The 27,267-nt window shown below is 40.4% G+C and overlaps 1 protein-coding gene across 5 annotated transcripts; it reads left to right on the top strand.

Annotated features, from left to right (window-relative positions):
* On the top strand, nt 1-27,267 carry KMT5B (lysine methyltransferase 5B). Of its 5 annotated transcripts, none has more exons than XM_059473665.1 (10): nt 1-603; nt 7,231-7,467; nt 8,117-8,264; nt 16,895-17,060; nt 18,176-18,285; nt 20,059-20,225; nt 20,872-20,891; nt 21,051-21,187; nt 22,929-23,116; nt 24,460-27,267. In XM_059473665.1, exons 2-10 carry the CDS (start codon nt 7,314-7,316, stop codon nt 25,923-25,925), a joined length of 2,556 nt encoding a protein of 851 aa, XP_059329648.1. In that variant the 5' UTR covers nt 1-603; nt 7,231-7,313; the 3' UTR covers nt 25,926-27,267. The 5 variants fall into 5 exon arrangements, with proteins under 5 accessions (XP_059329648.1, XP_059329644.1, XP_059329645.1 ...); XM_059473661.1 differs by having other exon boundaries at nt 22,929-23,125; XM_059473662.1 differs by having other exon boundaries at nt 7,228-7,467; nt 22,929-23,125.

Raw genomic sequence — 27,267 nt, 5'->3', positions numbered from 1 at the left:
CGGCGGGTGTCCGCGGTGTCCCTCCGCCGCCGGGAGCGCAGGGGCACTCGGCGTCTCCCCGGACGGGGCGAGGAGGTCGCGGGCTCCGCCGGGAGGAACAAGAAGAAACTTCGGGGCGCGGCGGCCAGCGCGGCGCTCGCCTGGCTCGGCAGGGCGGCGGAACGAGGGCTCCCCGCAGGGAAAGAGGAGAAGGACGAGGAAGCGGCGGCCGGTCCGCGCCGCCACCCCGCGGGGTCTCTGCGGGGGAGCCCGGGGGACTCTTTCTCGCGGGGCGCGGCGGAGGGATCTCCAGGCGGCTCTCCCCGCCGCCTCCCCCCTGCGCCGCTCGCCCCTCGGCGCCGCCATCTTGGATTTTAATCCGCCATTTTTTTTCCTCCCCCCACTTGGAATTATTTTTTATCACTATCGCCGCTTTTTTTTTTTCTCCCCTCTTCCTTAGTTTTTCTCCCCACTCCACCCCTCCCTGGCTCGGTCTTCACTTTCCCCCCTTCAGCTTCCTCCCTTCCCCCTCCCCCCCCCCCCCGCACCCTTGCCTTTGATGATTCATTTTCCCCCGGTGGCAGCGGGGGCAGCGCCGGCGGCGGGGGACCCCAGCGCGGGGCGGTGAGTTTGGGTCTCTGGGGAGGGTCTGTGTGTGCTCTGTGGGGCAGGGGAGGCGCCGGGGCCGTGAGAGGGCTGCGCCCCTGAGCGCGGGGGGGCCGTGAGGAACCGCGCCCGGGGTCCGGCAGCGTGCGGGGCCGCCGCGGGCCGGGCGGGGGCGGCCGTCGGGGCGCTGACAGCGGCGGGCGCAGCGGGGACCCGCGGGCGGAGGGGCGGCCGCGGGCGGGGCCGGGCCCCGGGGCCGGGGGCGGTGGGGGCCGCGCGGGGCCGGGGCGCGCGGCGGCGCCGGCGCGCGGAGAACGCCAGGGGGCAGCAGCGGGCGCGGGGGCGGCGCCGCCCGGGCCGGAGCCGGTCCCGCTCCCCTTGCCGCCGGGCCGGCCCTGCGCTCCGGGCCGGGAGTGTCTGCCCGTTCCAGTAGCTCTGCCTCTGGGTTGATGGCTTTAGTGACCCTCTCGATCTTGCCGCGGTTTGATGGAACGGCCAGACTAATTGCCTTGGGGGTTTTATGGTATGTTTTTTTGGTGGGGGTTGTTTTTTGTGGATTTTTATCGGATGATACGTGCCATTAGGGAAGGAGTAAAAGGCACGTATTTACCCAGTATCTGTATCTGAAACTTTAAAGGGAAGTTACCTTTAAGACGTTATTCTCGGAATCGCGAAAACCGGTGAGTGAGAGGGAGAGTGCGTGGTGTTTTGTCAGGGTGTGTCCAGGCAGTGTGAGAAACTGAAGTGTAGAACTTTGTGGAGTTTTCTGGTGCGTTAAATTCAGTGCTGAGAAACATGTCTCAGGACAAGACGACAGTCTTAAGTTGTGCCGGGGGAGGTTTAGCTTGGACATCAAGAAGAATTTCTTCACAGAAGGGGTGATTAGACATTGGAATGGGCTGCTCAGCGAGGTGGCGGAGTCACCGTCCCTGGAGGTGTTTAAGGAAAGATTGGACGTGGCAATTAGTGCCATGGTCTAGTTGAAAGGGTGGTGTTCACTCACAGATTGGACTCGATGATCTCAGAGGTCTTTCCCAGCCTAATTGATTGTGTGATATGAGACGGCAATATGATCAGTGTTTAATAGTGTAACTATAAATACACACTGGCAGGTTTTTATCAATGAGGTTAAAATTGTAGGATAAGTTCTCATAGAGCCATGCCTTGTTTCCATAATCTGACCACTATAACTACGGATGCAGCTGCTTCAATTTTCATTAATACTGAACTGTTCAGTTCTTTGCTTTCTTCCTTGCAAGTAACAATATGGGAGGAAATCAAGACTTACTTGGTTGAAAAGTTGGATGTTATTGTTTCTTTATCAGGATGTTTTCTTATTAGGACCAGATAGACACAGACATCTCTGCTTTATGCTCACTGGAGCTCACAAACTGGAAATTCAGACTTATTTAAAGCACTTGCTTAATGTATTGCATTTAAATGAATGAGTGGGATGATGTATCCTTGTATACTCAGTAACAGGACTGATTAGGCTCTTGAATGCTTTTTTTGCTCTGTTAGCACTGTCCTATTCCAGGACTACATTTCCCAGCATGCTCTTCCCTGCAAACGGCACATGCTTTCAGGCAACAGACTGTTGCCCAAGTCAGCATAGTAAGTGTCAGGTGCGATACTCTTGTGCCAAAACAGAGCTGTGGTTTGAGGATGCAAAGAAGTCTCAGCTGAAGTACTCCTGACCACTTCCCTGACCTTGTGTGCTCCCTCTGCCCCATAACATCCACTCTTGGTTCAAGCCTGCCAGGTTCAGATTTGTCTGGTGACTCCCCTGATTCAGTGACTGAATCATTCAGGTCACTTGGCTCTGCATTTGTTTCACTGGCACAGAGCGGGGATGGCATGGAAGAGGGCACAAGCAGCTGGGGGAGCAGCAGTGCTCCTTTTGGAGTTACGCTGGTTTGGAGCCTTCATTGAACTGTTTGACCCAGCCATGGTGGGGCTGCCCCGAACTGAGCCTGAACCTGTGTAAGTCACATAGCTGCACACACACAGAGCTAATCTGGGTCATGGAGAAGTCCACGGAGTGCTGGCATTGGTGGAAGTGTTTGTGTGAATTGGCAAGTGGGAGGAAGGAGGTTCTCCCTCTCCTGGAAGCAGCTGAGCTTTTATATTGTCTCTGTGAGTGCTGAACGCTGGAGTCGTTGCAGTGACTTGAGGGAATCACACAGGCTTTGGGGAGCTGTGCTCAGCCCCACCCTGAGAGAGCACCCCGTGGAGGACATGGCAGAGCAGAGGAGGAGGGGCAGGAGCTGCTCAAGTGTCATTTGCTCTTTGTCACTCATTTTGTGCTGGTACTGGATTGCTGCTGTGCCTGTGCTGTGCTTGGATTAGTATCCAAATTGACACACAAAAATCGTGTGGCTGCACAAGAAAAAAAGGGGAATGAATGTACAGGCCAAGCTATTGGTGGGAGACTGGAGCCTGGGTTTGGGTCAGTTTTGGATCCAGGTGTGCTCTCCCAAACCTGCATCCTGGGGCTGCAGTTCTGCAACAGCCTGGACTGACCTGAGTCAGTTTTGACACAGTCTTACAGACTCCCTCTGCCATTATTAATACATGTCCAGTTCTGCACTGATCTTATTCTCAGCACTAATGAGCTGAAGAGAGCCACTCAAAAACTTTTTCTGGGGATCTGGTTTCAGTACTCTCAGGTCTTCTCAACAAGACTTGAGATTGTTCTGAATAGCTCCTTAAAGCTGTGCAAGTTTTCCTTCAGCTTTGATTTTGATCAGTCATTTTTATTCTGGTGATCCCATAGGAAAACTAGTTGCACAGTTTTGCTCTGCTTCCCAAATTCCAAGGTCTGTTTACTTTTTGTAGGGTTACCAATATTGAAACCTTTATCTTTTCTCTTGATACCTCTGATTTGTCCAGAAGAGCTGAGGCTGGGTTGTTTGGTTTTGGTTTTGGTTTTTTGGTTTTGTTTTTTGTGTGTGTGTTTCTTATATTTGCTTTAGGTCACTGTCTTGTTGAGGAAAACTCTCTTGCAGCTATTGTTAATTAAAAAAAAAAGACAAGCAAGCCAAACTGTAGGTGTTTGAGTTCTTAAAAATAATTTTTTAAAAAATCCATAAGCTGTATTTTAAAGAAGGTCTGTTGTCTGTCTGTATTAATTGTGTTTGTGCTTCAGTTTTCATTTTTAAGGGTACTGTTGCAATGAAATGCCAGATACCTCAGTGAGAGGTACCAAATGCAATTGAGCTATATTTTGGCATTTGAGGAAATGTGCCTGTCAAACTAGCATAATACAATTGCTAAAGGCAGTGTGATTTAAAGAGTAGTGGTGTTATTAATAAAGGGTTAAAGCAGCATTGTGGTCATTTATATTGAAATGCCAAAGGTCCCTTGGAAGCTCTAATTGTGCTGGTAAACTTCACGGTCATAGTAAACCTGAAGTCCTAAGTGGTCCAGGTGCGGTGTTAGGTTTTGATGGCAGAGCTCTGTAGCAACAGTATGTGGTGGTGTAAGTATATTTGAGTGTTTTCTTGAATGGGAAAATAGTGTTCATCTCCCTTTTCTCCCTCAGTTCCTAAAGGACTTGTCAGTATGAATCTGATGTAGAAAGCAGTGAGAACAAATCACGTCAGAAGATATAAGTACCACATGGTGGTGGTTAGTGGTGCATCTCTTCCTTCCTTTCAGGTTTTCTGTTGGCATTAGCAGCTGAGATATTCATGGGGAAAGGAATCCTTGCTGTTGTTTCTGGCTTTTGGTATCATGTCTGGAAAGGTGGTTTTGGGTACTGGGAGAAGGAATCACAGAGTCACAGAATGGGTCAGGCTGGAAGGGACCTCAGTGGGTCCTCTGGCCCAACTCCCTGCTCAGGCTGGGCCATCCCAGAGCACATGGCACAGAGCTGTGTCCAAATGGATCCTGGATACCTCCAGTGAGGGAGACTCCACACCCTCTCTGGGCAGCCTGTTCCAGTGCTTGTTCAGCTGCACAGTAAAGATGTTCCTCCTTGTATTCAGGTGGAACTTCTGTGCATCTCTTTCTGCCCACTGCCTCTTGTCCCATTGAATAGTGGCTGAAGAAGCACACTTGCAGTCTTCAAGTTTGTCATTTGGCTGATATTAGAAAATAGAGGCAGCAGTAGATTGAGACAGAGGTTTTCTTGCTCATTAGGCTGATGAGCCCAAACTAATAATGATTTTTTAAACCAGAATTTTGCTATGCATCACTAAATGGCCTGATTTTGTTTGAGGAGGACTTGTGTTGCTGTCTATATCAATCTCTTTTGGAGCAGAACAAAGTGGTTTTCCTAATGTTTAGTACAGTTTGAGTATCATTCTGTGGCCACGTTGCTGCTTACCTTTGCAGTGGTCCCTTCCTTGTCTTTGCTGTTCCTGGTTAAGCAGAAGTGAGTGAGCACAGGCAGTACTCACCCTGCCCAGAGGGCCCTTGTGAGAGGTGCAGAGAACTCTCTCCATGCAGAGAACGCCTTTCCTTCAGCCCACTGTGGCTGCTGCACCTGGGGACTGTCAGAAAGTACCACAGTAAGCATTTCCCCCACACTGCTGGATGCAATACAGCATTCACCCACACTGACTTCATGGGAGTTTCATTCCCCTGTCCTGCTTTTGGGCTGTAACCAGCACAGTGTGGAGTTCAGTCCTAGTGTACAAAGACACCGAGACTGAGTTTCGTGCAGGTCTTTAATGTAGTTTCTGTTCTAACGCTTTTCATTACCAATGTTACAAAAGCATGGCAGAATGGGGGTTAATTAGAGTATATAGACCTGTAAAATTAATAGTTTGAGATGTAAGAAAAGAGAAGTTTGAGAGTTGACATCAGTCAGTCAGTGGCAGAGCTTCACAGAGTTGCTCTTCTGACAGGTGGGATGCTTAACAAGGAAGTTTAAGGGTGTTGTTTGGTTGTTTTTGAAGTTCTGTTGGGTTGTTTTTTTTTTCAGATGTATGTTATGATAAACTTACATGTGTATGTTATCAGCGAGCTCTGTGAAATAAAAAAAAAGCCTGTCCAAGGGTGTTTTGGTGGTACTTTGTAAAAGAGCTAGGTCTACCTATAGTTGAATGAATAGAATTAATCTTGAGGTTAAAGAAAATCCCTTCTATTACTGGGAGCAAGAAAATTCTTTGTCCACTGAAACTATTTCAATTCTTTTTCTTGATATTGATGCAGTAACTGAGCCAGTTTTTGCTCAGTGTGATTCTGTTACACTTTGTTGATAGTCTTTACTGCCCTTCTTTATCAATTTGTAAAAGGTTCTAAAACCTGTCCATTTCTGGGTGATATGTTCTGGTAAGATGCTTGAGCCAATGTGTCTGTTAATATACAACAGAGTCTTTACTGTGTTTCCTTAATTGCCTCAATCTTCTGCATCTTTGTAAATAACTTAATTACAAATCATCTGGCCATAAACATTTCTTTAGGTAGCTGGATCACATAAGTGGCTAACAGAAATCTAGTCATTTACTGCTCTTACCTGATAAAAAGCAGAATTTCTACACAAGACAGTATTTCTAACATCTCTTAGTTTGTTGCTCCGTTTCTTCCATCAGATTGAAATGTGTGTTGCAATGGCCTGTTACCAGCTGTGAGCAGAGCAGTGCTTTTTTATATAATTGCAGTAAAGTGAAAAGGCACAATTTATTTCTTTGTGAGGAAGAAGTAGGGAGAAGGGTGAATTAAAATCAAGAGAATCAATTACTAATGTGTAAGTGCAATTGTAAAATAATTTTGTAAATCAGATCTTTTCCTGCAAGTTATACACAGTGAGACACAACTGTGTACAAAAACATTATTAGCTTTCTTATAATTATTTATGTAAAAGACATTGAGACGACAGGCAAAAACTAGCATGTGCTTTGCTAGACATTTATGAACTGTAAAATTGCAACTCTGCTTGTGACCCCACTTAGTATTGGCACGTTGAACCGGGTGTGTTGTGACTGGTTTGTTTTGTAAAATGGAATAGTAAGAATAGTAGCCTGGGTTCTCTAGGTCATCATTGAGGGTTTCTTGAGCTCTGATTTTTGAATAAAGATGTAACATCTTTCGCCTAACCCCATTCCAAAAATGTTTATTTTCTGGTTGGGTTTTTTCCTTTCTTCTAAACTGTGCTCATCTTTAGTTCTTGGAGGATGCATGTGAAATGGTCTTTGCTGTAGAGTACCCAGTAGGTTATGAGTTTTATGAATTAGGAGATAGAATCTTTATTGGATGTGTATTTGAAAATCCTCTGGGTCTGGAGTCACGTAGCTGTGGCATGTAAACCCATGTGTACGTATGCTTGTACAGGTATATCTGTGGGGATAGTCCATTGCTAATGGCAGCTTAAAAATGAGCTGCCATTAGCAATTGATCAGCTCCAGGATTCTGTCCTTGCTGCCAGGTGCCATTGTAAGCTGTAGGACGGTCCTTCACCTGTTCACAGTTCTGTGTACTGATGCTAATGAATGGCTTTTCTTTCTTCCTGATGCAAATGCAGATTGCCATCTTTTCTCCCACCTTTCCCCACTTTCTCTTTGGGGGGTGAGGGTGTGTTTCAGTTTTCTTTTACTACTACTATTATTATTGTTGGGGTATTATTACTATTTTTTTAACTCTGTGTCTTGAAAACAGTTTCCCAGTAAGTTCTAATCATGTTTGTTTTGCTTCCAGTAGGAATTGGAACTGAATTTATTCATCCACTTCTCCACGCCTTTTGAAAAGTGACTAAATGCAACTGAGTCAGATTGTCTGTGGGTATGAAGTGGCTGGGAGAATCCAAGAACATGGTAGTGAATGGCCGGAGAAGTGGAAGCAAGTCGTCTAATGACCACACACAGACCAAATTGCAGCATGCAGGAAAGGAGAATCCAAAGACGGGCAAAAATGGAGTTGAGAGAAGATCAAGCAGATGTATGTACATGTTTCTGCTGCTTAGTGCTATGATTCCCTTCCTAGTGTGCCAGCCAGGCTTCGGTCTCACCTAACTTATGAGGGAGATCTGCAGTCAGCATGGAGCTAACATAAAAATATTAGTTATTATGTGTTTTCTGGATATGTTAACTCCCTTCAGGAATATAGATTTCTTCAGATCACTTTAAAAGTCAAGTAAGAATAACTGGGTGTAAATTAATTTTGAACTGTTGTAATTATAAAATGCATGATTGGCACTAAGTGACAACTAGTATGATTTGAAGTGGATAACATCTTTTGAAGTCCTTGCCCAGCTTTCAGTGAATACACTTGTAGAAGTAAACCCCATTTTTTAATCAAGTCACATCATTAGCCATTCTGCAGCAATTCTCTTTAAAACCTTATAGAAGGTTTTAAGTAATATGGATTCTTATTTTGCTATTGGTCTGGGATGGAGGATTAAATGCAAATTAGTCCTTTATTCAGATGTCCTTTACAGTCCTTTATTCTGCTTCTCCAAGTACTTTGTTGTCTTGCTCAACTGTTCTGTATTTTTTGCCTCAAGCCTGTGTGTCTGTCTGTCCCCAAATGTAGCTGGGCTCTATAACAACCCTTAAGTGATATCTAATTTGTGCTCTCTTATTTGCAGGTAGCGGTGCTTCAGGATTTGAGGGACAAAGTCGTTATGTGCCTTCCTCTGGAATGTCTGCCAAGGAACTCTGTGAAAATGATGACTTAGCAACTAGTTTGGTTCTTGATCCCTATTTAGGTTTTCAGACACACAAAATGAATACTAGGTAACTTGTCTTTATTTTTATAGAAAAGAATTCATCTTCTTAGTTGATGTAAATCAGCAAAACCGTGGAATTTTGTGCATGTTTTAAGAAAGTGAAAGAACGCAAATTTGTGAGTAGCTTCTGCCTTTAAAATGGTGTTGCATGTGGGTCTGGAACTCAGCACTACAAATGCAGCCTCTCACAGTGCTCCATCATAGGGCTTTCCATTAGTTTTGTGTATTTGTGCTGTAGAACTGGTTGGTAATAGGCACCGTTTTCTAGCTTCAACAGTAAACTAATTGTAAGTTTGAAACCAGTAGTCATTTGAAAGTATTCAAAGGCAGAAGCCAGTGGTTGGTAACTTTTCTGTTTATTCCATGTGCTGGATGCTTTATTTTTCCTTCCTTACTCTTAAACAACGGAAGAAAGATGTAGCTCGTGAGCAGTTCAGTGTTGGTGCTACTCGATCTGAAGTTCTGGCAGACCCCTGCTGAAGGGATGGCTCCTCAGATGTGTCTGTATGGATGAGATCAATGAGTGTGCCAGCTGGAAACTTGCTTACCAGAGTTGCCCCTACTTTTGCACTGTTACGCATCCGTGTGAATGCTTTGATTGTGCATTCTGTGTGGTCTCAGGGTTTAGCTGTTTGTGCTTCTCCCTCTGTTACAGATGTATCACTGATGATAACTGTGTTCTATAGATCTCTCTTAAGCTTGTCTGCATGTAAGATCTGTATTGATAGCACAATGGAGAAACTGTAAGTTTCTAAGGACTTGTATTGCAATAATACACAGTGCAATAATAAGAGCTGGAGTTTCCTGGCAGCACATCACGGGAAACAGACTCTCAGCCCTTCAAACTGTTGCTGTGACTATTTTTAAAGGACAGTTCACCTGTGCAGCACAGTCACATTCATATAGTATCAGTTAAGCAAATTGCATGTATGCAATGAACTGATTGATTCAAAAATGACTGCTGGATTTATTTCTGTTGTCATATAACATAAATAGTTGTTGGTATAGCCTGAAAGCATCAGCTGCACATGAAATTGAAGCAGTGTGGTCCTAATAACTTTAAAGACTTACCCCAAAGAGATCTTTCCTTTTTGCTGGAGAGTGCAACATCCACCTTTAAGAAGAATATTGGAGTTTTTTCTCTTCCCTCCCTGCTGTTGGTTACAGTAGCACAGTCCAGGTAGATATTCTTACAGTTCCGCTTGAAGTGTCTTTGTATTTTCATCAGTAAATCAAGCTAAGAATATATGCTGAAAGGGTTTTTTTTGTTCTGTTGCATGAATGATAGTCTGCAGGTTTTGCACAGGTTGTTAGTTCTTAGGCTTTTTGCTGTGGAAATCATGTAGTCATTGTTTAATAGCTAGAGAAGCTACTTTCATGAATGTTGTTTTATGTTGATAGGTTATCTACTAAAATACTTATTTAATTACTATTTTGAACCAAAAAGCTATACAAAGGCCATCACGTATTTCTTCCTTTCTCAGATTTGTGAAACAGTCTTCAGGGACAGTAGTTAATAATCTTGGAGCACTATGGGAAGTACTTAGGTGAGGCTTCCAATTCCTACCAGATGCACGCCTTCTGCCTCTATCATACTGTCCTATTGAGAAAGTTTCTGATGTTGTAGTAATTAAAGTCCAGGCATCAGCATAGTTCTTGTTTATCTTTTTGGTGCAGTGATGACACATGCTTGTTACTGTGGCTGTGATGCTTAGATTATCTTTTTCCATCAAGTAAACTGTAGTCTTTCTAGTGCTCCTTACTGTTGTTTTAATGGCTTTGAGGGAAGGTGAGGGGAAAGCAGGTGTGAAAAAACTACTGCTTCCAAAATGCTATGTGCTAGTACCCAAATATTATGATGAAGTAGAATTGAAGATTTGCAGCTTATGTTTGGGCATCTTCTGCTTCAGTGTCATGGAGTCATATTAGTTACATAGTTTGTGTGTGGAGGTATGCTTAAAATACAACAGCCAGTTATGGTGGCAAGCCAAGATTTCCTGTTCCCTTGTTCTGATTTGTTTGAAGATGCCCTGTGAAAGTGTCTGTGCCACTGTTCTGCTGTGCTATGTTGGAAACATGTAAGAGGTTTGTATTTTTGCAGCCCATTGCAGGTTGATGATCACTTACTGAAGTTCTTCCCCTTACCTTGGAAGCCAGGTCTGTACTTTTATATGCATGAGTGTCTTCTCTGTAAGCGCTTTTTCCCAGAGAAAGCAGGATGTTTTCAGAGTTTCCAGCCCTTTTTACAGTTGCAGTTGTCATTCTTTCATCAGTTTTGTAGCTCTTATCTCAACAGAATAGCAGCTTAGCAGTTAATAAAAGAAACCCCATGTCTTAGAAAGTATGTTCTTGTCAAGTATCACTGCTCTAAAAGGTTTTGTTGTTTTCAAATCCTGTTATATCAGCCTGTGTTAGTTTGTTCTGATAAAAAACAAAACTCCTTTTGCAAGCTACAACTTCCTGGGTTGAAAGTTTACAAACACTAAAGATTAAAACTGACACTTGTAAAATGCCAAGTGAGTTCTTGCCTGTTTTATCATTTCTTATTTTTGGGTGCTTTTCCCGAGGCTGAGCACTGAATCTTGAAGTCACATGCCTTAGTGGCTAATCTGCTCTTTATCCTATCTCACATACCAAGGTGTTACTGTTCAAACCTGATCATGTGCTCCTGTTACCAGTCAGTGTTGTTTCCTGGTTCCCTAAAGCACCAGCATCATGCTAGGGGATACTGAGAGCACTTCCAGTGCATCTCCAGATCTGCAAATGGTTTAGGAAGTCGGATATGTTGTGCTCTGTTTGCTGCTCTTAGTGAAGTTACAAGCAGGTGTGTGATGTGGGTGGTTTTGTCTGATTACATGGGACTAAAGGACCAAGCCTTCAGAATTTCTGTTTTCCATTGGAAACATTAAGTGCTTGGGGATGATGTACAGGAAGCTGCTTCTCTCGACACTGCCTCAGGAGCAGTCACTGACTTAGGTGACCAAACTTGAGAGGGTACATCACTTTTCATCTCTTAGAGTCACCACCAGGCAGTAGAGACAAAAAGCACAAAGCAGGAGCCTGTGCTGAATCTCCCCTGCGTTCTTCGGCTCATTTCAGTATAATAATTGAAGAGTTCAGTGTTCATCTTGAGTAAGGTCTGGAGGCTGAAAAAGTGATGTGGGTTCTGCTAAATAAGGTTATGTGGCCATACAGTTCAGCTTCAATGTTGTAGTGCTGTGGAGATAGTGGATTCAAGGTACACAACTCTTATATAGTGGTAACCTGGTTCAAAGTGAAGCTTTTACATTCTTCAGACCTCAGTGTCTGTGTACTTTACAAAATTGTTTTTGACTTTTGCATAAAATCTGATGTTGCACTTTTTTCTAGATTATTTTCACTGATAGCTTAATTCAGTAAAGTCCTTTACCTTGCTCCTGATTGTCTTCCTTCATTGTATATAAATCACACAGTGATTGCATTGGAACCAACTGTTTTGCTGTTCCCAAATGTTTTTAATTTAAAAAAAAAATGACAGCCAAAGAAACACACTAAACAACCATGGCCTGCCTCTCAAACCAACACCCATCACCTTACTTATACAGTTTTTTACTTCTAGCTTCAACAAAAAGTGTTACATCTTCAAAACGTGGAATGGCTTGCATCCAGTGGTCATGTTAACTGCTAAATTAAATTTACCATGTGGAGTGGCAGAACAGGATTAGAGGACAGTGCTAGGTTGTTGGTTTGGGGGGTTTCTTGTCTTCCCCATATTTATTTTTTAAAAGTACTTCTTTGCTAAATTGTGAGAATTTTATTTCTGTTCTCAGCTATATTGGAGTTTTGACCACACTGGTGTGTATTTAGTGTCAGTTCAAGAAATTTAGTAATGTGGATTACTTTTTTCATTAAAAGTGCTGTTTTGAAATTTGGCCTTTAAAGAACATTAGTTTTTTTCTGTATGAAAACACTGGCAATAAATGCTGAACAACTTGATCATAACTTGTATAACCAGCTTTGGGGAAAAAATACTCACACTACAGGCTTGGGCAGGGAGGAAGCCAAAATCTATGTTAAGTAAGCTTATGCTTATTTTAAATAGATGATTTTCAATTCTTGTTCTGAATGCTTAACAGGCTTGCAGTTTCAGCTTTTGTGCTCAATCTCTGGTACTAGGTGGGCATAAGCTTGCTGTTTTCCCGAGTTGCTTAAATAGAAATACCATCCAGACAAGGTGCCAGTTGGTCAAAGGCTAATGGGTTGATATGGTTTTGATAAATTCACTCTTCTTGATGTTCCCTAGTCAGAAGTTAAGAAAGAGGGTTTGGAAGTAAAACTCTTTATCATGCACTGATATGCTGTTTGGAGTTCCATACTGGATCTCTTGCAGGATCAATTTATCCTTTTTGTTCAAACTCACTGCTCTCAGTGACTGAGACTGAGCGAGGTGCTGTGCTTCTGAACTTACCAGAAACTCTCCTTTAACTTCCTTTATAGGCAAGCATCTCACTGACCTTTGGCTTTATACCTTGGAGTTCCAAGAGTCTTTAAGTACTCCTGAGGTAAGAGAAACTTGAGAGAGAAAGAGCTTTGCTTCCCCAAGCCATTTTCCTACGTCTTCCTTTTTGAGACCATGTCAGTTTGCCCTTAATTGGGATGAGATCTTCTTCTATCTGATTTTGAAACTGCAGTGGCCACAGCTTTATCAGATCTTGTTGACTAGGAAAAAAAAAGTATTTTCTAGAGAAGTGTGAGAAGTTTCTGTTCTGCAGGTTGTCAGGAAGAAGGGCTGATACTATTTATTTAAAGACCGTGTCGTAGCTGAGGTTTTCAGTCTTTGCTCACTTCTAACACCTGACTGTCTTGCAGCAGGCCTCATGTCCTGTGAGACCTGACCTGTGAAGCTGCTCGTAGGGTGGCTCAAGGAGTCTGTGTCAGTGAGCAGATTCAAACAGCAATGTGTCTTGTTCAGTTTCCATGATGGAATTTAATAAGGGTACTGTTCAGAGGAGGAAACCAAGAGTCTGGATAAACAATTCTGATTTTAATTGCCTTTTTTTTTTTCCAGAAACTGGGTTGGCTAGTTTGTTCTGTTGGTTTCCTTGTACTCTTTATATCTCTCTTCTTTGAACTAGTCACTTGTTTTACTGATACTTAAAAGTCAGTTTCTTTGGCTCATTTTATATGTATACATTTAGCTGTGGGGCCTTTTTAGGCTGTTTTCATGGTGGAGTTCAGAAACAGTGTATAGATTCTTCCAGCAGATGTATAGGTTTTTGGGGTTTTTTTTTAATGTCATGAGTAAATGTGGAAGCCCTGTAACACCAAAGGGTAGTATACAAGGTTGCTTCTCAAAATCAATTGGCATTTTGGCTGCAAAAAGCTAATGAATAAACTAATTAATTATACTCCTGGGAGAAATGAAGTATCTATCAGCAGACCCAAATTCTTAAGGAGCATTGGACTTCTGGGGTTTCTCAGCTTCTTCAGCGTCTCAAATGAGAAGGTACCTTTTAGAGTATATATGGAGATACACCTGTGAAAGACTAAAGCTTTCATGAGGACTGTAGTATTCTGAATTTGCTTATAAACATCATGTGCTCTCAGTGCAACTTACATGTGCTGTTGAACTCTGAAGAGCCCTCCAGCTCAGACTCAGAGTGCGCAGTGTCATTCTGTTTCATATGTTTGGGAACCCTTGGAGTGAAATGTTAAACATAATATTGGTTTCCAGCATCTTTCCCTGAACTTGTGGATACTTCTTGCTTGTTTGGATTCCTGTTTATCTTTTCTCATTATCTCTGTCTTGTCACTGTGTAAGAACAACTTTTTGACAGAGGTGCTGCAGAGAGTCCTTGGTATTAATCTTTGAGCCCCTGGGTGCAGAGAGTGATGTTCTTTGAAAAACCCAGTTCCTGTTTGAAATGCCTGCCATGCCGTCCAGCATTCATCTGACCATGTCATTGTCTTGGGGCTTCTACCATCTCTTCATCCCTTTCTTGGTCCCAGCCATCTTTTTGGCCTTTGAAGGTCTTGGGCATACACTGACTATTGTACCTCGCAGGAATGGCATTACAAAAGTTTCTGCTAATGGCTTAAATTAATTCCACCAGCAGTATGGTGCATGAGACAAGGATCCATAGGGAGACCTGCTGAATGTGACCCCTGGAGGTGTGCCAGTGACCTTCAGGGGCTGGGGCCAGGTCCCAAGCTACCTGAGGTAGCTGGGCAGGTAGACATCGAGTCAACCTCTGAGAATGTGTTGTGAAACACCTAAAATATGAGCTCTTGGGGCTGTAAGGTTTGCTTTGAATTGCTAGAAAATAGAGGATGTTGATTCTTTAGGTCTTGAGACACTGTTAAGCTTAGCATCTGCGCTCCTTTTTTTATCTGTATTTCTTTCCCACACTGGTGGTTCAGTTGGGATCCTGCTTTCTTAGCTAGCCTAGAGCAGGCTTCTTGGTGATGAATAAGTATGATGATGTCTATCAGCACATACATTGCTGTCTCAGGTGCTAATGCAATTTTGAATGTGATGGCTTTTCCACCCATCTTTACTCCTGCAGGTCACTTAGCTAAAAAATTGTGTATTTCAACATGTGAAATACAGTGTAACAGAGAGGGCAGTTATTCATGTAGCCCAGCAAGAAGAGACATAGCTGAAGACCAATTCTAACTGGAAATCCTGTAGGTTTTTCTCTTGTGTAATGTTTGCAGATAGAGGTGTAAGCAACATGTTACTGTTACATGTTTGTGCAGATTGGTGAGCTCTCTACTTCTCCTAGTGTAAGTGCAGTTGGCTCCTTGCTGGGAAAGTTGTTTCTGGTTGAAATTGAAAGTGAGTGCAGGTCCTGTTCTGAAGCTAGTCAGTTCAGTTCACACTACGTGATTTTAAATTCTACTCATGCATGAGGAAGCTCTGTGAGTTATGACTATCAAATCTGGGCAAAGTCTTTCAGGTTTTGGGAGAGCAGAGATACTTGTATGTGTGACTGGCAAGTTGGGGAAGACTTTGATGTGCTGCAGAACAAAAATAATGATTGTGGCATCTCTAGTTTTAGGGGAGTTTTCTTGCATGATAAGGTCTCATCAGCTTGTTAGGTGGTTAGCTTTTTGGGATGACAATACAAGTATAATCTTTATTAAAGAGCTTGATTTGAAACTTCATGGCATGGTATGTGCTACAGTTGTAAGCAGGCATCTGTTTCTTAACTGATTCCTGCTGCCTTGTTCAATGTCATATCCCAGCCAGAAGTGAACTGAACCTGATGTCTTCTCCTTACTCACCATGTCCTCTGAAAGCCCACAGGTTCATGCTGATAAATTTTGCTGGATTCAAAAAGGTCTGAAAGGATGCTTAGTTATTATGTCACAAGGAAGTGTTTCAGATGGAGATTTGAGAGATTTATAAAAGCAGTAGCATGGAACACTGGAAACCTGCTGGAAGTGATTCTGGGCTTAGGAGATCTGTCTTCATTGTATCAGGTGCATAAATACAGTCTTTCTTCTATGGAAGGAAACTGAATCCTCATGGTTGTTACTTAGTTCTGATTAGACCCTTAGTATTTTAGTGAAACAAAATCAGGAGGTAACACTTTTTTGTTTCCTTTATACAAGTTGCATGGAAGAGGCAAATCTTCTGTAGTCATATTAAAATAAGTTACTTGTAAAATTCAGGATTCAAAGGTGACAGTAAGCCAGTTCATATGGCAGTTTAAAAAACAGGGTATCAGTGAGTAAGTTGATTGAGGTTTCCTTCCATCAACTTCAAGAATTCTTTTCCCCCTTGTTTACTTTTGTAATGAAATACAGATTTCATTTGTAAGTAAGAGGAAATAAAATCAGCATAGTAATGCACTTCCAGCAAAAAGTAACAGGACTTACTCTTACATGTTTGCTCAAAACTCTTAGTTTGTTTAGCACTTCTGTCATATGCTCTGTAAGCAGAACATTGCAGTTGTAAAAAGAGCTGCAGAAAACTGTTTCTCATGATCCTGGTAAATTTTTATCTTTGTAAAGAGTCCCCTGGGGTGTGGCATGTATTTAAGAATACCCACACCCCACCTCTGCCCTAAAGCAGAGCATATAAGGGTATGTGCTCAGTCAAAGGCAATTTATAGGGATTTGGCAAAATATCTAAGTGCTGCTTTCTCTTGGTGGTTTTGCAGCTCAAAAATGGAGCTTCCACTTCTGGCAGTCATGCAGGTTTTTTTCTCACTGAAGATACGAAGGGTAGTTTTTCTTAAATGTCAAGCTTTGGGAAGAAGGCAGAATTCTCTGCTAACGTACAGGTGTTAGTTTTCATATTTACATGCCCAAGATTTCCTGTTTGGGGGGAAAAATTTATGATTGCACTAACTTTTGGAACCTTAATCTTCCACAGATGTAGCATCTGCCATGTGTTAGTATTTGTAGACACTTGTGTTGCCATTAAGAGCTGTATTTTGTATGAATGCACATGTTAAGTTTGCAATCCACATAAACCCATGTAGTGAATTCATTAGTATAAAAAGGCTTTGGGTTTGGCAGTGGTTGGTCAGTGTCTTTATGCAGGGAGTTAAATATTTATATGGGTAGCAAAAGAGCTGTGTGCTGTAACTGAGAAAGAATTGAGAATGACTGATGGTGGACTGGAATAGTTTTATTTTTTTATTTCAGATTTCGACCTATTAAAGGAAGGCAAGAAGAACTCAAAGAGGTGATTGAACGTTTTAAGAAAGATGAGCACTTAGAAAAAGCCTTCAAGTCCTTGACGTCAGGTGACTGGGCCCGGCACTATTTTCTTAACAAGAACAAAATGCAGGAAAGGTTATTCAAGGAACATGTAGGTGTATTTGTAATTAATGTGCTTTTTCAGATGGTTGAAAGGCAAAGAAAAAGTAAAATTTTCTTAAGTATACTATTAGCAATAGTAAAGCAATCAAGTGCTCTGTTATATGTTGTTTTACTGTTTTTGAAGAGAAACTTCCTTTGATTTTTAAAGCCTAACTAGACACACCCTTCTTTTTTTCTCCGTTGTTAACTTGCATTGCTTCATTAATAGAGTATAGAAAGGAAGGGTTTTTTTCCCCCCTTCATCATTTGTTTGTATTGTGGTTTGTTAGGGGTTTTTGTTTTTGGGGGGGTTTTGGAGTTTGTTTTAGGGTTTTCTTACTTACAACTGGGTGATGATCAAACTGGGTGACAAAGGAAGATAAAGGAAAAGGGAATAGCCTTGCTACCTCAAAATGCCCCATTTGTTACAGGTGTAGGGGCTATACCCATAAAATCATAGTACTGTTTACTTAAAAAAAAAAGCTGCTTCTTCAAGAATGAGTCTGTTGTTTCAAGGTACAATCAAAAAGAATGAGGCCTCCTTTGAAATGCACCAAATCTAGTAATGCAAGAAAGATTTGGCAGAAAAAGTTCTGCTTTATTAGAGTAGTTTTTAGAGTAACACAGTCACACCTCAACTTAAAAAAAAATTCAACAGTCCCTGAATTCAGCATCTAGGTTTGTTGTGGAAGTAATATCATTTTTCAGAACTTCAAACAATAAAATGGATTTCTAGAGATTATTAGGTCTCAGTCATTCTTAAAGATATGAACAGATTTCTTGAATGCAGCTATTCAGTGATTTTAAGAAAAAAATTATTGATTTTCACTAGTTGGATCAATTTTGGTCCAGGTATCTTTAATTTTCATAAACTTTTTGGATAATCTCAATACCTGTGTGAGGATTACTGCAAGTCACTGTGAAGAAATAAGACCAACATAGTATGTATGGCTTAAATGTATAGAAACATTATAAAACCTAGAAATGCATTTCAGCAGACAGCATCCTGCTCCAGTATCCATTTTGTGTGTGTTTTTGTACAGTTCACTTTCATTATTTATATAAGAAGTTCCTCACTGCTTTCATTTTATGCGTAACAGACAAGTGCTGGGTTTTTCATTGCAGGTGTTTATTTATTTACGAATGTTTGCAACTGACAGTGGGTTTGAGATACTGCCTTGTAATCGGTATTCTTCTGAGCAAAATGGAGCCAAAATCGTTGCAACAAAAGAATGGTAAGAGATACAGTTTACCGTTGTGTTCTGTTTCTGTCAATTATTTGAAAGAATATATAAAAATATATTTTCAAGTGTGATTTAAAATTAAAACTGCAACCAGTGAAATAGATAGTTTCGTATTGTTACTTGAAAAGTGAATTTTCTCTCTGTTTTTGCTAAGTACTTAATACAGGATCTATGCCTCTGGAAGGTAGTCCTTTGTATGTTTGGGTTTGTGCATATAGTGTTCATTATACTTTTTTTTTAAATCTTGTTTTCAGTCAGGTAATTGTTTTTCTCTTTTCAGGAGTTGTTAGACTTCCATGAGAAACATGACATTATGGCAGATTTGTGACACAGCAAATAATTGTGTGGGAAATTATTTTTTTGCCATTTTTAAACGAGTGTTGTTTGCATATTTTGATTGTGCAAGATAGATCTCTCCTGGAAGCACAAGGCTGGAATCTTAGTGTGCCCCATCTCACTTGGCACATCTGAGTTTTGTTATAAGCATGTGTGTGGCAGCACCAGCAGATTCTGGCTTAATTCAGATTTTAAAGTCACTTCAAATATAGACACCAATTGTATGAGCTTTGCTTTGTGGCAGTACCTGTTCATAGCAGCACACCTGAGGTGAGGAATTGAGGTTGTGTTCACACTGGGATTGAGTGGCTGGACACCCTGCTGGTGGCAGCACAACCTCCACGTGTTGTAGAACCTTTAAATACGCTGAGGACTCCAGCTCTTCATGACCAGAGCTGAGGGTTCCACGATCATGATACAACCCAAAAAATACTGATTGGGTTTTGGGGTTTTTTGGGTTTGTTTGTATGTTTGTTTGGGGTTTTTTTTGTTGTTGATGATGTTGTTTGAGTTCATCCCTTGACTGATTCTTTGTGGTAGAAGCTTTGCATGTAGGTGTGTTGAAAATAGATTAACTTTTCAAGCTCAAAATTTAGAGTAGCCTGAGAAGTGAGCAAGACAGGAGGGCAGCATCTTAACCCTGCTGATATCTGGAAGCCTGTCAAGAATCAAAACTAGAGATTAGAGTTCTCAGTGCTCTCTGTCAAAGGAAAAATTTGCACTTAAAAAGCTTTGCTTTTAGTTTGTGTCCTTCATGTACCTTTAGTATCTCCATGGTCATCTCTGTCAGAGTAATGTGGAATGGCCACTGAGCAGTGGAAACAATGCCCACACAAGAAAATGGAAACTGTGCTCCCACTAGACTGAGCATTCAGTGCCTCTGCACTGCTCTAGTCATGATGGTACATGGGCTGTCTGCACACAAAGGCTTCGTGGGTTTTTTGATTTTTGTAGGTGTCATTCCCCCTCCTCACTCTATTTCAAGGGCCAACTTCACGATGAAGAACTACTCATGAGTGAGGAGAACATCTTGCTTGAATTTCTGCCTTTGTTAGAGTCACTAGTGGGCTGGCCTCATTTAATAAGCCGTGGAGCTTTAAGCATTTTCATTATGCTGGGTTTTCCTGGTCACAGGAAGAAGTTTAGGAAACACAAGCTAGAGCAGCTGGAGGAAGTCAAAATTTCTCAAGTGGTGATGGGGAGGGAGTGTACACAAATGAAAAGATCTTGCTTTTGGTTTTAACAATTGCAGAAGCTGAAGTAATCACCTCTTGCAAGCAGCCTCAGGAAATTGTAGAAACAATGGTCATAAGTGTTTCTGACGTCAGATTTGATGTAATTGATTCTATAACAACTTTTCTTTCCATGAAATTGTTTTGTAATTTTGGCACGTGTAGTCTTATTTCTGCTACTCTTTTTACATTAAAGGAAACGAAATGATAAAATAGAATTACTTGTGGGCTGTATTGCTGAACTATCAGAAATGGAAGAAAACATGCTGCTGAGACATGGGGAAAATGACTTCAGTGTCATGTATTCCACACGAAAAAACTGTGCACAACTATGGCTTGGTCCTGCTGCATTTATCAATCATGGTGAGTAGTAAGTATAGGAAGCTTGTTGAAGAGCATAAGAAATTCAGAAGTGTTGTATATGAGCCAAACAGCACAAGAACTTGGAGAGAAATGTCCGAATCTGGCATACTATATTAATGTAGGACAAAATCATACTGGGATTTTCCCAGCCAGAGCTGATCAGTTGTGAAACTCAGAGAAGGCTCTAGGAAGCAATGCTGTCTTCCTTGAAAGAGACATTGGAACTAGCAGCTAAATTACTGGAGCATATTGTGGGTTACCTTGAATTCTTTGTGAACTCAGTCAGCAGTAACATCTTTATTAGGTCAACTTATGGCTTTTTAACCTTTTGCAGAAACTTAGCTGATTGTGTTGCATTTGTGTACCAAAGGAAGAGCAGGTAGGAATTAAGATGAAACTCTTTACTCTAAAGAGGAGGGAAACTGGACATTTGTGATGGCATAGGGAAGAGCTCAGAAATGCAGCTATACAAAAGCAGGAATCTTTTGATGTATGGCTTTGTGCAGTACTAACTTAACTCCCAGTATTTAGTTGAGATTCTGCAGTCTTTGAAGTCAAAGTGAATCCTTACTTTAGATATCTACAACTATTCATGTTTCAGGTCTTATCCACAGTTAATTGACTTTATCTTTTGGACCTTTTTCAGATTGCAGACCTAACTGTAAGGTAAGCAAGAAATTATAAATAAATAAAGTACCCTACTTTTTATTTCTTTGTCCTTCCAACTTTTCTTCCCCAACTGTTTTAGTTTTATTTCTTACTCAGATACTGTGCAGCCTTAATGATTAGCCTTTTTTTTCCCCTTCCTGTCATCTGCTTCTCCAGTTCGTATCAACAGGCAGAGATACAGCATGTGTGAAAGCTCTAAGAGATATTGAACCTGGAGAAGAAATCTCTTGTTACTATGGAGATGGGTTTTTTGGAGAAAACAATGAATACTGCGAATGTTACACCTGTGAAAGGTATGCATGGATGTAAATGGCTTTCAAATAGAATTGGGCATATTCATGATCTATTTTGTGAAAGTGAAAGTCCTTTATTTATGAATACTCAGATTTTTGGACACAAAATAATTGCTTCCTATCTGTTTACTATAATGTTTTTTTGTGCTGTTACAGAATGGTGATGATCCCTGAGAACTCTTGTGTTCTCTTAATCTGTTGATTCTCTGTTCTGGAGATTAGCTCAAACTAAGGCAGAACAAAACAGGGGTGTAGATTCTTAAAAATACTTGTACTGAATAAAGTAGAATTGGAAAGAAAAGCAGTTACAGCTTCTGCAAGACCATTGTGAACTGATCCCCAACTTTTGCTCTTCTTTGCGCTTGATAAAGCAAATTCCATTAATGTTTTATTTGCGGACCTGAAGTTCTCTTCTGCTGAGAATGGGCAAAGTAGTTTTTCACTCATTGTTGTTAGAACTTGGGGGTTGTGTATTTGTAAATGTCTACTGGTTTGGACAGTATTTGCTTCTCTTTGTTCATCATTCAATATTTGTTTTTCACATGTGCTGTCCCAACCTGGTTTCTTCACATCAGTCAAAAGAATTCCATAGTTGGTTTTTGCCATGTTGAAACTTCTGCTCACTGTGAGTAGGGAGGATCAGCATCATCTGAGAGAGCTTCACTCAGTTCCAAGGGGACCTGCACAGAACTCACTGTTCTGTTTGATCCAACTGTAGGAAGAAAAACCTTATAAAGGACAAAATATTGTTCATATTGAGAAGTAGCCTAGTGCACCTGCATACAAATAGTTTAATAATCCTACTTTCATTTTTATTGGCTACTTTGGTCACTAACAAATCTTGAAATTAAAGAGAAAACGCTCTGGCATGGGCCTCCAAGCTCATGTGATGTTGTCATTCCAAGTGAAGGGTGCAGCTGAGAGCTGCTAGTAGAAAAGTACTTCAGTCCTGGAGATTGTAAAGTGTTGAATAAATAGGCACCAGAATTGTTCTTCCCTTGAGACATGGAGTGATGTGGGGTTTTTCTCAAGTGCTTTTGATCATTGATTTCAGTGTAATATGAGCATACTTTCTTTTTCAGGACAAACTAATTTTATGTGTCTGAACATTTTCATTAACTTGTTTTTGTATTTTAAGTACATGAAAATGTTATTTTTTAAAGCTAATGTTTGGGTAATTCTAACTTTAGGAATCTGCTTTTCAGTTACAAAGCTGTAGCAGAGGCTGTCAAATATATAAGATTTTATTTTGGGGGGCATTAGTAAGGACTCATTTTTTGCTTGTTTCAAGATTGATGAGGCAAGAGTCACTTTGTATACCACAAAAAAATTAATATTTAAGTGTCTTCATTTTAACTGTGCTGTAAAGAGTGTTAATTTGCAATGTTAAAACGGTGGGTTCTAAAGATCTGTGGGTATGTTTGGAGCAGTAGGAGATTTGGCACAGTACAGTTTCTTTCAAGCCTCCACAAGTCATCACCAGGAAGATTTGCATCTCTCTGCATATGTCCATGTACTCTTCCTAGGTGATCAATCCTGCTCTTCTTGCTGGCCAGCTGAGGCATTTAGGCACCCAAGATGACAGGTAGAAGACAAAACAGCCCACAAAATGCTAACCAGTTCTGTGGCTATTGGTATCATTGATCCAGACACACTTGGGATCCAAACTACTGTATATGAAACAAAGCTCTAAGTTTACATGAAGATTTATTAATACCTTGTGTCTTCTTTTTATTTGTAGACGTGGAACTGGTGCTTTTAAATCAAGAGTGGGATTGCCAGCACCTACTCCTGTGATTAACAGTAAATATGGACTGAGGGAAACAGACAAACGATTGAACAGACTTAAAAAGTTGGGTGACAGCAGCAAGAATTCAGACAGCCAGTCTGTCAGCTCTAACACTGATGCAGATACCACTCAGGAAAAAGGTAATGCAAGTAAGTAAGGGGAAGAGCTTGGAGTCTCTAAAGGCTTCACAAACACATGGAAAACTTCCACAGTGATGGAATTCCTCTCAGTGTTGAGGTGCTTCTCACATACTAGTCACTAAAACTAATTTATTCAAGAATCTGAAGGCAATTTAAACAATAAATTCATGGTTTTCCACAAGTGTTTGAAGAACAATAGGTGGTATGTTCTTTTGTTTTCTTTTTTTTAATATCAAAGGGAAATATTTATAAACACGTCAGTTAAAGTCTTGCCATTAATTTCTGTATTTCAAAATACAGTAAACTACCACAGGCAGTAGTATGGTTTAGGAAAGAAAACTTACATAGTTTGAATTCTTAGGAAAAGAATTTTTAAATAAATACTCTTAGTAGATATTGCTAAACAAATAGTTGTTTCCTTTAGACATCTTTTAAATTGAGCAGCTCTTCCCTTTCCACATCCAGAATTGATAGTTCAGGCACCTCTTGTGCAGTGAAAGTGCACAGTTAGTAATTTCAGAAGAAGAAACTGGAAAGGATTTTTGTTTGTAATCTTCCTGCAAAACTTCTCTCCATGGAGTAGGGAGTATGATTTATTTGATTTCCCCACCTCCACCAACCTCAGTATGGGCAAAATACAAATAATTTAAACTTTGATTTAACTGGTAAACAGATTTGGAGCTATGTAAAATACTGCAGTTCTGTCTGTCTCCTGTTTGCGGCTGTGACATTAAAATAATGAAACACAGAAACAAAACACAAAACCCAACCAACCAATGGAAAAAACCCCTAAAAAATGACCCTAGATCTTTTTAAGATCTCTAATTACCAGTATTTAGAGTTGCACCTCTGCTGAGCAGACAGAACTTCTTTGCTTGCCACAGTATGCAGTAGTTTCACCTGAAATTGAAACCATTACATTAGATAAAAGTATTTGGGTTTTTTTTTCCTCCTTCTCCATGAAAAAAATCCTGGAGATAATATTAGATCATGTTGACCATCAGATTTTATTGGAATAATACTCAGCAAAAGCTGTGGATAATGTCAAAGAGATTTTTTTTTCATTGGTAGAAGAAGAATTTCAGTAAAAAGACAGCTTGGTATACTGTGGGTAGAGAAGGGGAAGTGTATCTGGAAATGCTGATGTACTTGTGGCCTGTTTAGCAATTCCTTTCATGTGTTGAGTTGCAAGTTAAGCAGTCTCATTCCCTACTACATACTGTCTATCCTGTCTCATGGATTATTTTGAGGTTCCCCAAATAAATGAAATAACTGCAGTATTTGGGAGTGGGAAATTCAGGATACAAGTAGTGTCATAACAAAACTGCTTTTTTCTTTTTCAGCTAACAGAAAATCTTCAATCGGCGTAAAAAAGAACAGCAAAAATAGAACATTAACCAGACAGTCTATATCAAGAATTCCAGCATCATCAAACTCTACCTCATCTAAACTAACTCATATAAATAATTCCAGGGTACCAAAGAGACTGAAAAAGCCTGCAAAGCCTTTACTTTCAAAGATAAAGTTGAGAAATCAGTGCAAAAGGCCAGAGCAAAAGAATGCTTCTCGAAAGCTTGAAATGGGAAATTTAGTTCTCAAAGAGCCTAAAGTAGTTTTGTATAAAAACTTGCCCATTAAAAAGGATAAAGAATTGGAGGGACCAGTCAAAGTTGCAGTCTCTAGCGGATGCTTAACGAGGCATGCAGCGAGAGAACATAAACTGAATTCTGTGAAAGGTGCTTATGAGCAGGGTGATATTGCACCCTGCACGTACATCACGAGGAGGTCAATGAGAACAAGGATGAGTTTGAAGGAGACCTCTGACACAAAGCTTGAACCAAATACATTGGATAGCTATAAGAGTAACTTGACTGGAACACAATCGGACATTGCAGAGCAGCAGTCTCGTGCATTAAACGACAACGATGTGGCTCACGAACCATCACATAAAGGAGAGGGTCGGTGCCAGAAAAGTGATGCAGGCGCATCAAAAAAGAAATCTCGACAAGGAAAGCTTGTGAAACCATCTTCAAAAACAGAGGAAACTGATACTATGCACAACATGCCTATGAAGGATGAAGTACCAGATTTAATTAGTTCTCATTCAGAACTCGAAGAGAGGAATAACGTGGTGGACACACCTGTTGGGTTCAAAGACTGTATCCCTGGATCTGGTGGCTGTTCTGTAACAACTGACAATTTTAAAGCAAAAGACAGCTTTAGAACTGCAAAAAGTAAAAAGAAAAGACGAATCACAAGGTATGATGCACAACTTATCCTTGAAAATAGCTCTGGGATCCCTAAACTGACTCTTCGTAGGCGCCATGATAGCAGCAGCAAGTCAAATGATCAAGAGTGTGATGGAATGAATTCTTCAAAAATAAGCATAAAATTAAGTAAAGACCATGAAAAAGATAATAATTTATATGTAGCAAAGCTAAATAATGGGTTTAACTCAGGATCAGGCAATAGTTCAACAAAATTAAAAATACAGCTAAAACGAGAGGACGAAAACAGAGGCACATACCCAGAGGACCTTCATGAAAATGGTGTGTGTTGTAGTGAAACTCTTTCCCTTTTGGAGTCAAGAATGGAAGTAGATGATTATGGTCACTATGAAGAGGAAACAGCAGATGAATCTTCATCAGAAGAGGACGATGAAGAGGAAGATGACTATGATGATGAATTTGATGACTTTATTCCTCTTCCTCCAGCGAAGAGATTAAGGCTTATTGTTGGCAAGGATTCAATAGATATTGATATTTCTTCCAGGAGGAGAGAAGATCAGTCTTTAAGGCTCAATGCATAAGCTTATAGGTCTTAAACTGACCTGGATGTCATTTCTAAAAAAAATTTAAAAATAATAAAAAAAAAAATAGAAAACCCAACAAAAATTCCATTTGAATATTCCTCAACTAAAGAACTTTCTGAAAAACTTAGTGGCAGCACTTCTTTATTCACCTATCAGCGTAATATTGTAGAAAGTGTACAGCATACTGACTCTTCTTAAGTCTGATTTGTGCAGATTTTTATTGTACTTTTTAATAGCCTTCTTATGTGCAATTCCAAGTTAGAGGTAATGCTCTGTTGTAAAATAAAGGCTCAAGCAAAGTTACGAAATTGCATCAGATCTTTCCATGCAGGACAATGAGAATACAGTGTGGCTACAGAATTATTTTTGATCAGTAGGAGCGTTAGTTTGCTCTTACAATATTTGACTAAACAATTTACAAAATCATAGTAGCAGCATATTAAGGTTTTCTAGTATGTGTTAACATCACCAGCAATGATCTACAGCTTTCCAATTTATTTGCTAGATGGTTTTCCCCCCTTGGAGTTTGTCAGTTTTAACACTGTATGCTGTCCCAGACGTACTGTTTGTGGCCTTTGTTATAGTAGCAAACCGTTGGTTGGAAGTCAAATTGATTTCTTTAAAAAAAGAGAAAAAAAATATGAAAAGGTGTTGACAATTTGCTGACTTTTTAGTACATTATATGTACAAGGGTAGCAGTATGCAGAATAAAGTTTGGATATGGTGTATTTATTGCTTGTTACGTAAATTAAACACCTTGTATTTAACACTTTTCAATACTTTTAGATAAAATTGTTCTTTGCAAGAATGATTGGTGCTTATTTTTTCAAGAATTTGCTGTGAAATAATGTGATTACGACGGGCAACATTTATCCAATGAACTGCAGCTATCCTAAATTGGTTCTTCATATTTTTCTGTTGCACTTGTAAAATGCTACAAGGAATTTAAAGAAAAATCTATTCACTTTAACTTATGATAGTTTTATCAAATTAAAAACAACTAAGTCACAGCTTTTGTTCTGTGGTAACCTAAGAATTGTTTGTCTTTTAAGAACCAGTTGTAAAAGAATGAAAAAATATGTATATGTTGTAAATATTTGTGTGTTGTGAGAAATTTTGTCATAAGAAATTGAGATAACTTGCCAGAAAGGTTTTTAAGTTTAGAAATACATCCATGCCAATAAAATAGGAAACTGTAAACCTAGTTTTAAACTCTGCATCAGTTGGAGTTCTTTGCTCATACATAATTCACTTAATACTTCAGAGTCTGCTTTATAACAATGAAGAGCATCAGGGCGATCTTTGGCTCTTTGGTTTTTAATAAAAGAATGTTAGGAAA

The sequence above is a fragment of the Ammospiza nelsoni genome, chromosome 6 (assembly GCF_027579445.1).
Source record: "Ammospiza nelsoni isolate bAmmNel1 chromosome 6, bAmmNel1.pri, whole genome shotgun sequence".
NCBI lineage: Eukaryota > Metazoa > Chordata > Aves > Passeriformes > Passerellidae > Ammospiza > Ammospiza nelsoni.
This window is presented reverse-complemented; position numbering and strand designations above follow the sequence as displayed.

Bases quoted from the DNA above. Each gene is read 5' to 3' on its own strand.
- KMT5B (XM_059473661.1), top strand. From the start codon at position 7,314: ATGAAGTGGCTGGGAGAATCCAAGAACATGGTAGTGAATGGCCGGAGA. The intron at 8,265-16,894 runs GTAACTTGTCTT...TTTTTATTTCAG, and splicing joins ACACACAAAATGAATACTAG to ATTTCGACCTATTAAAGGAA. The intron at 20,226-20,871 runs GTGAGTAGTAAG...GACCTTTTTCAG, and splicing joins TGCTGCATTTATCAATCATG to ATTGCAGACCTAACTGTAAG.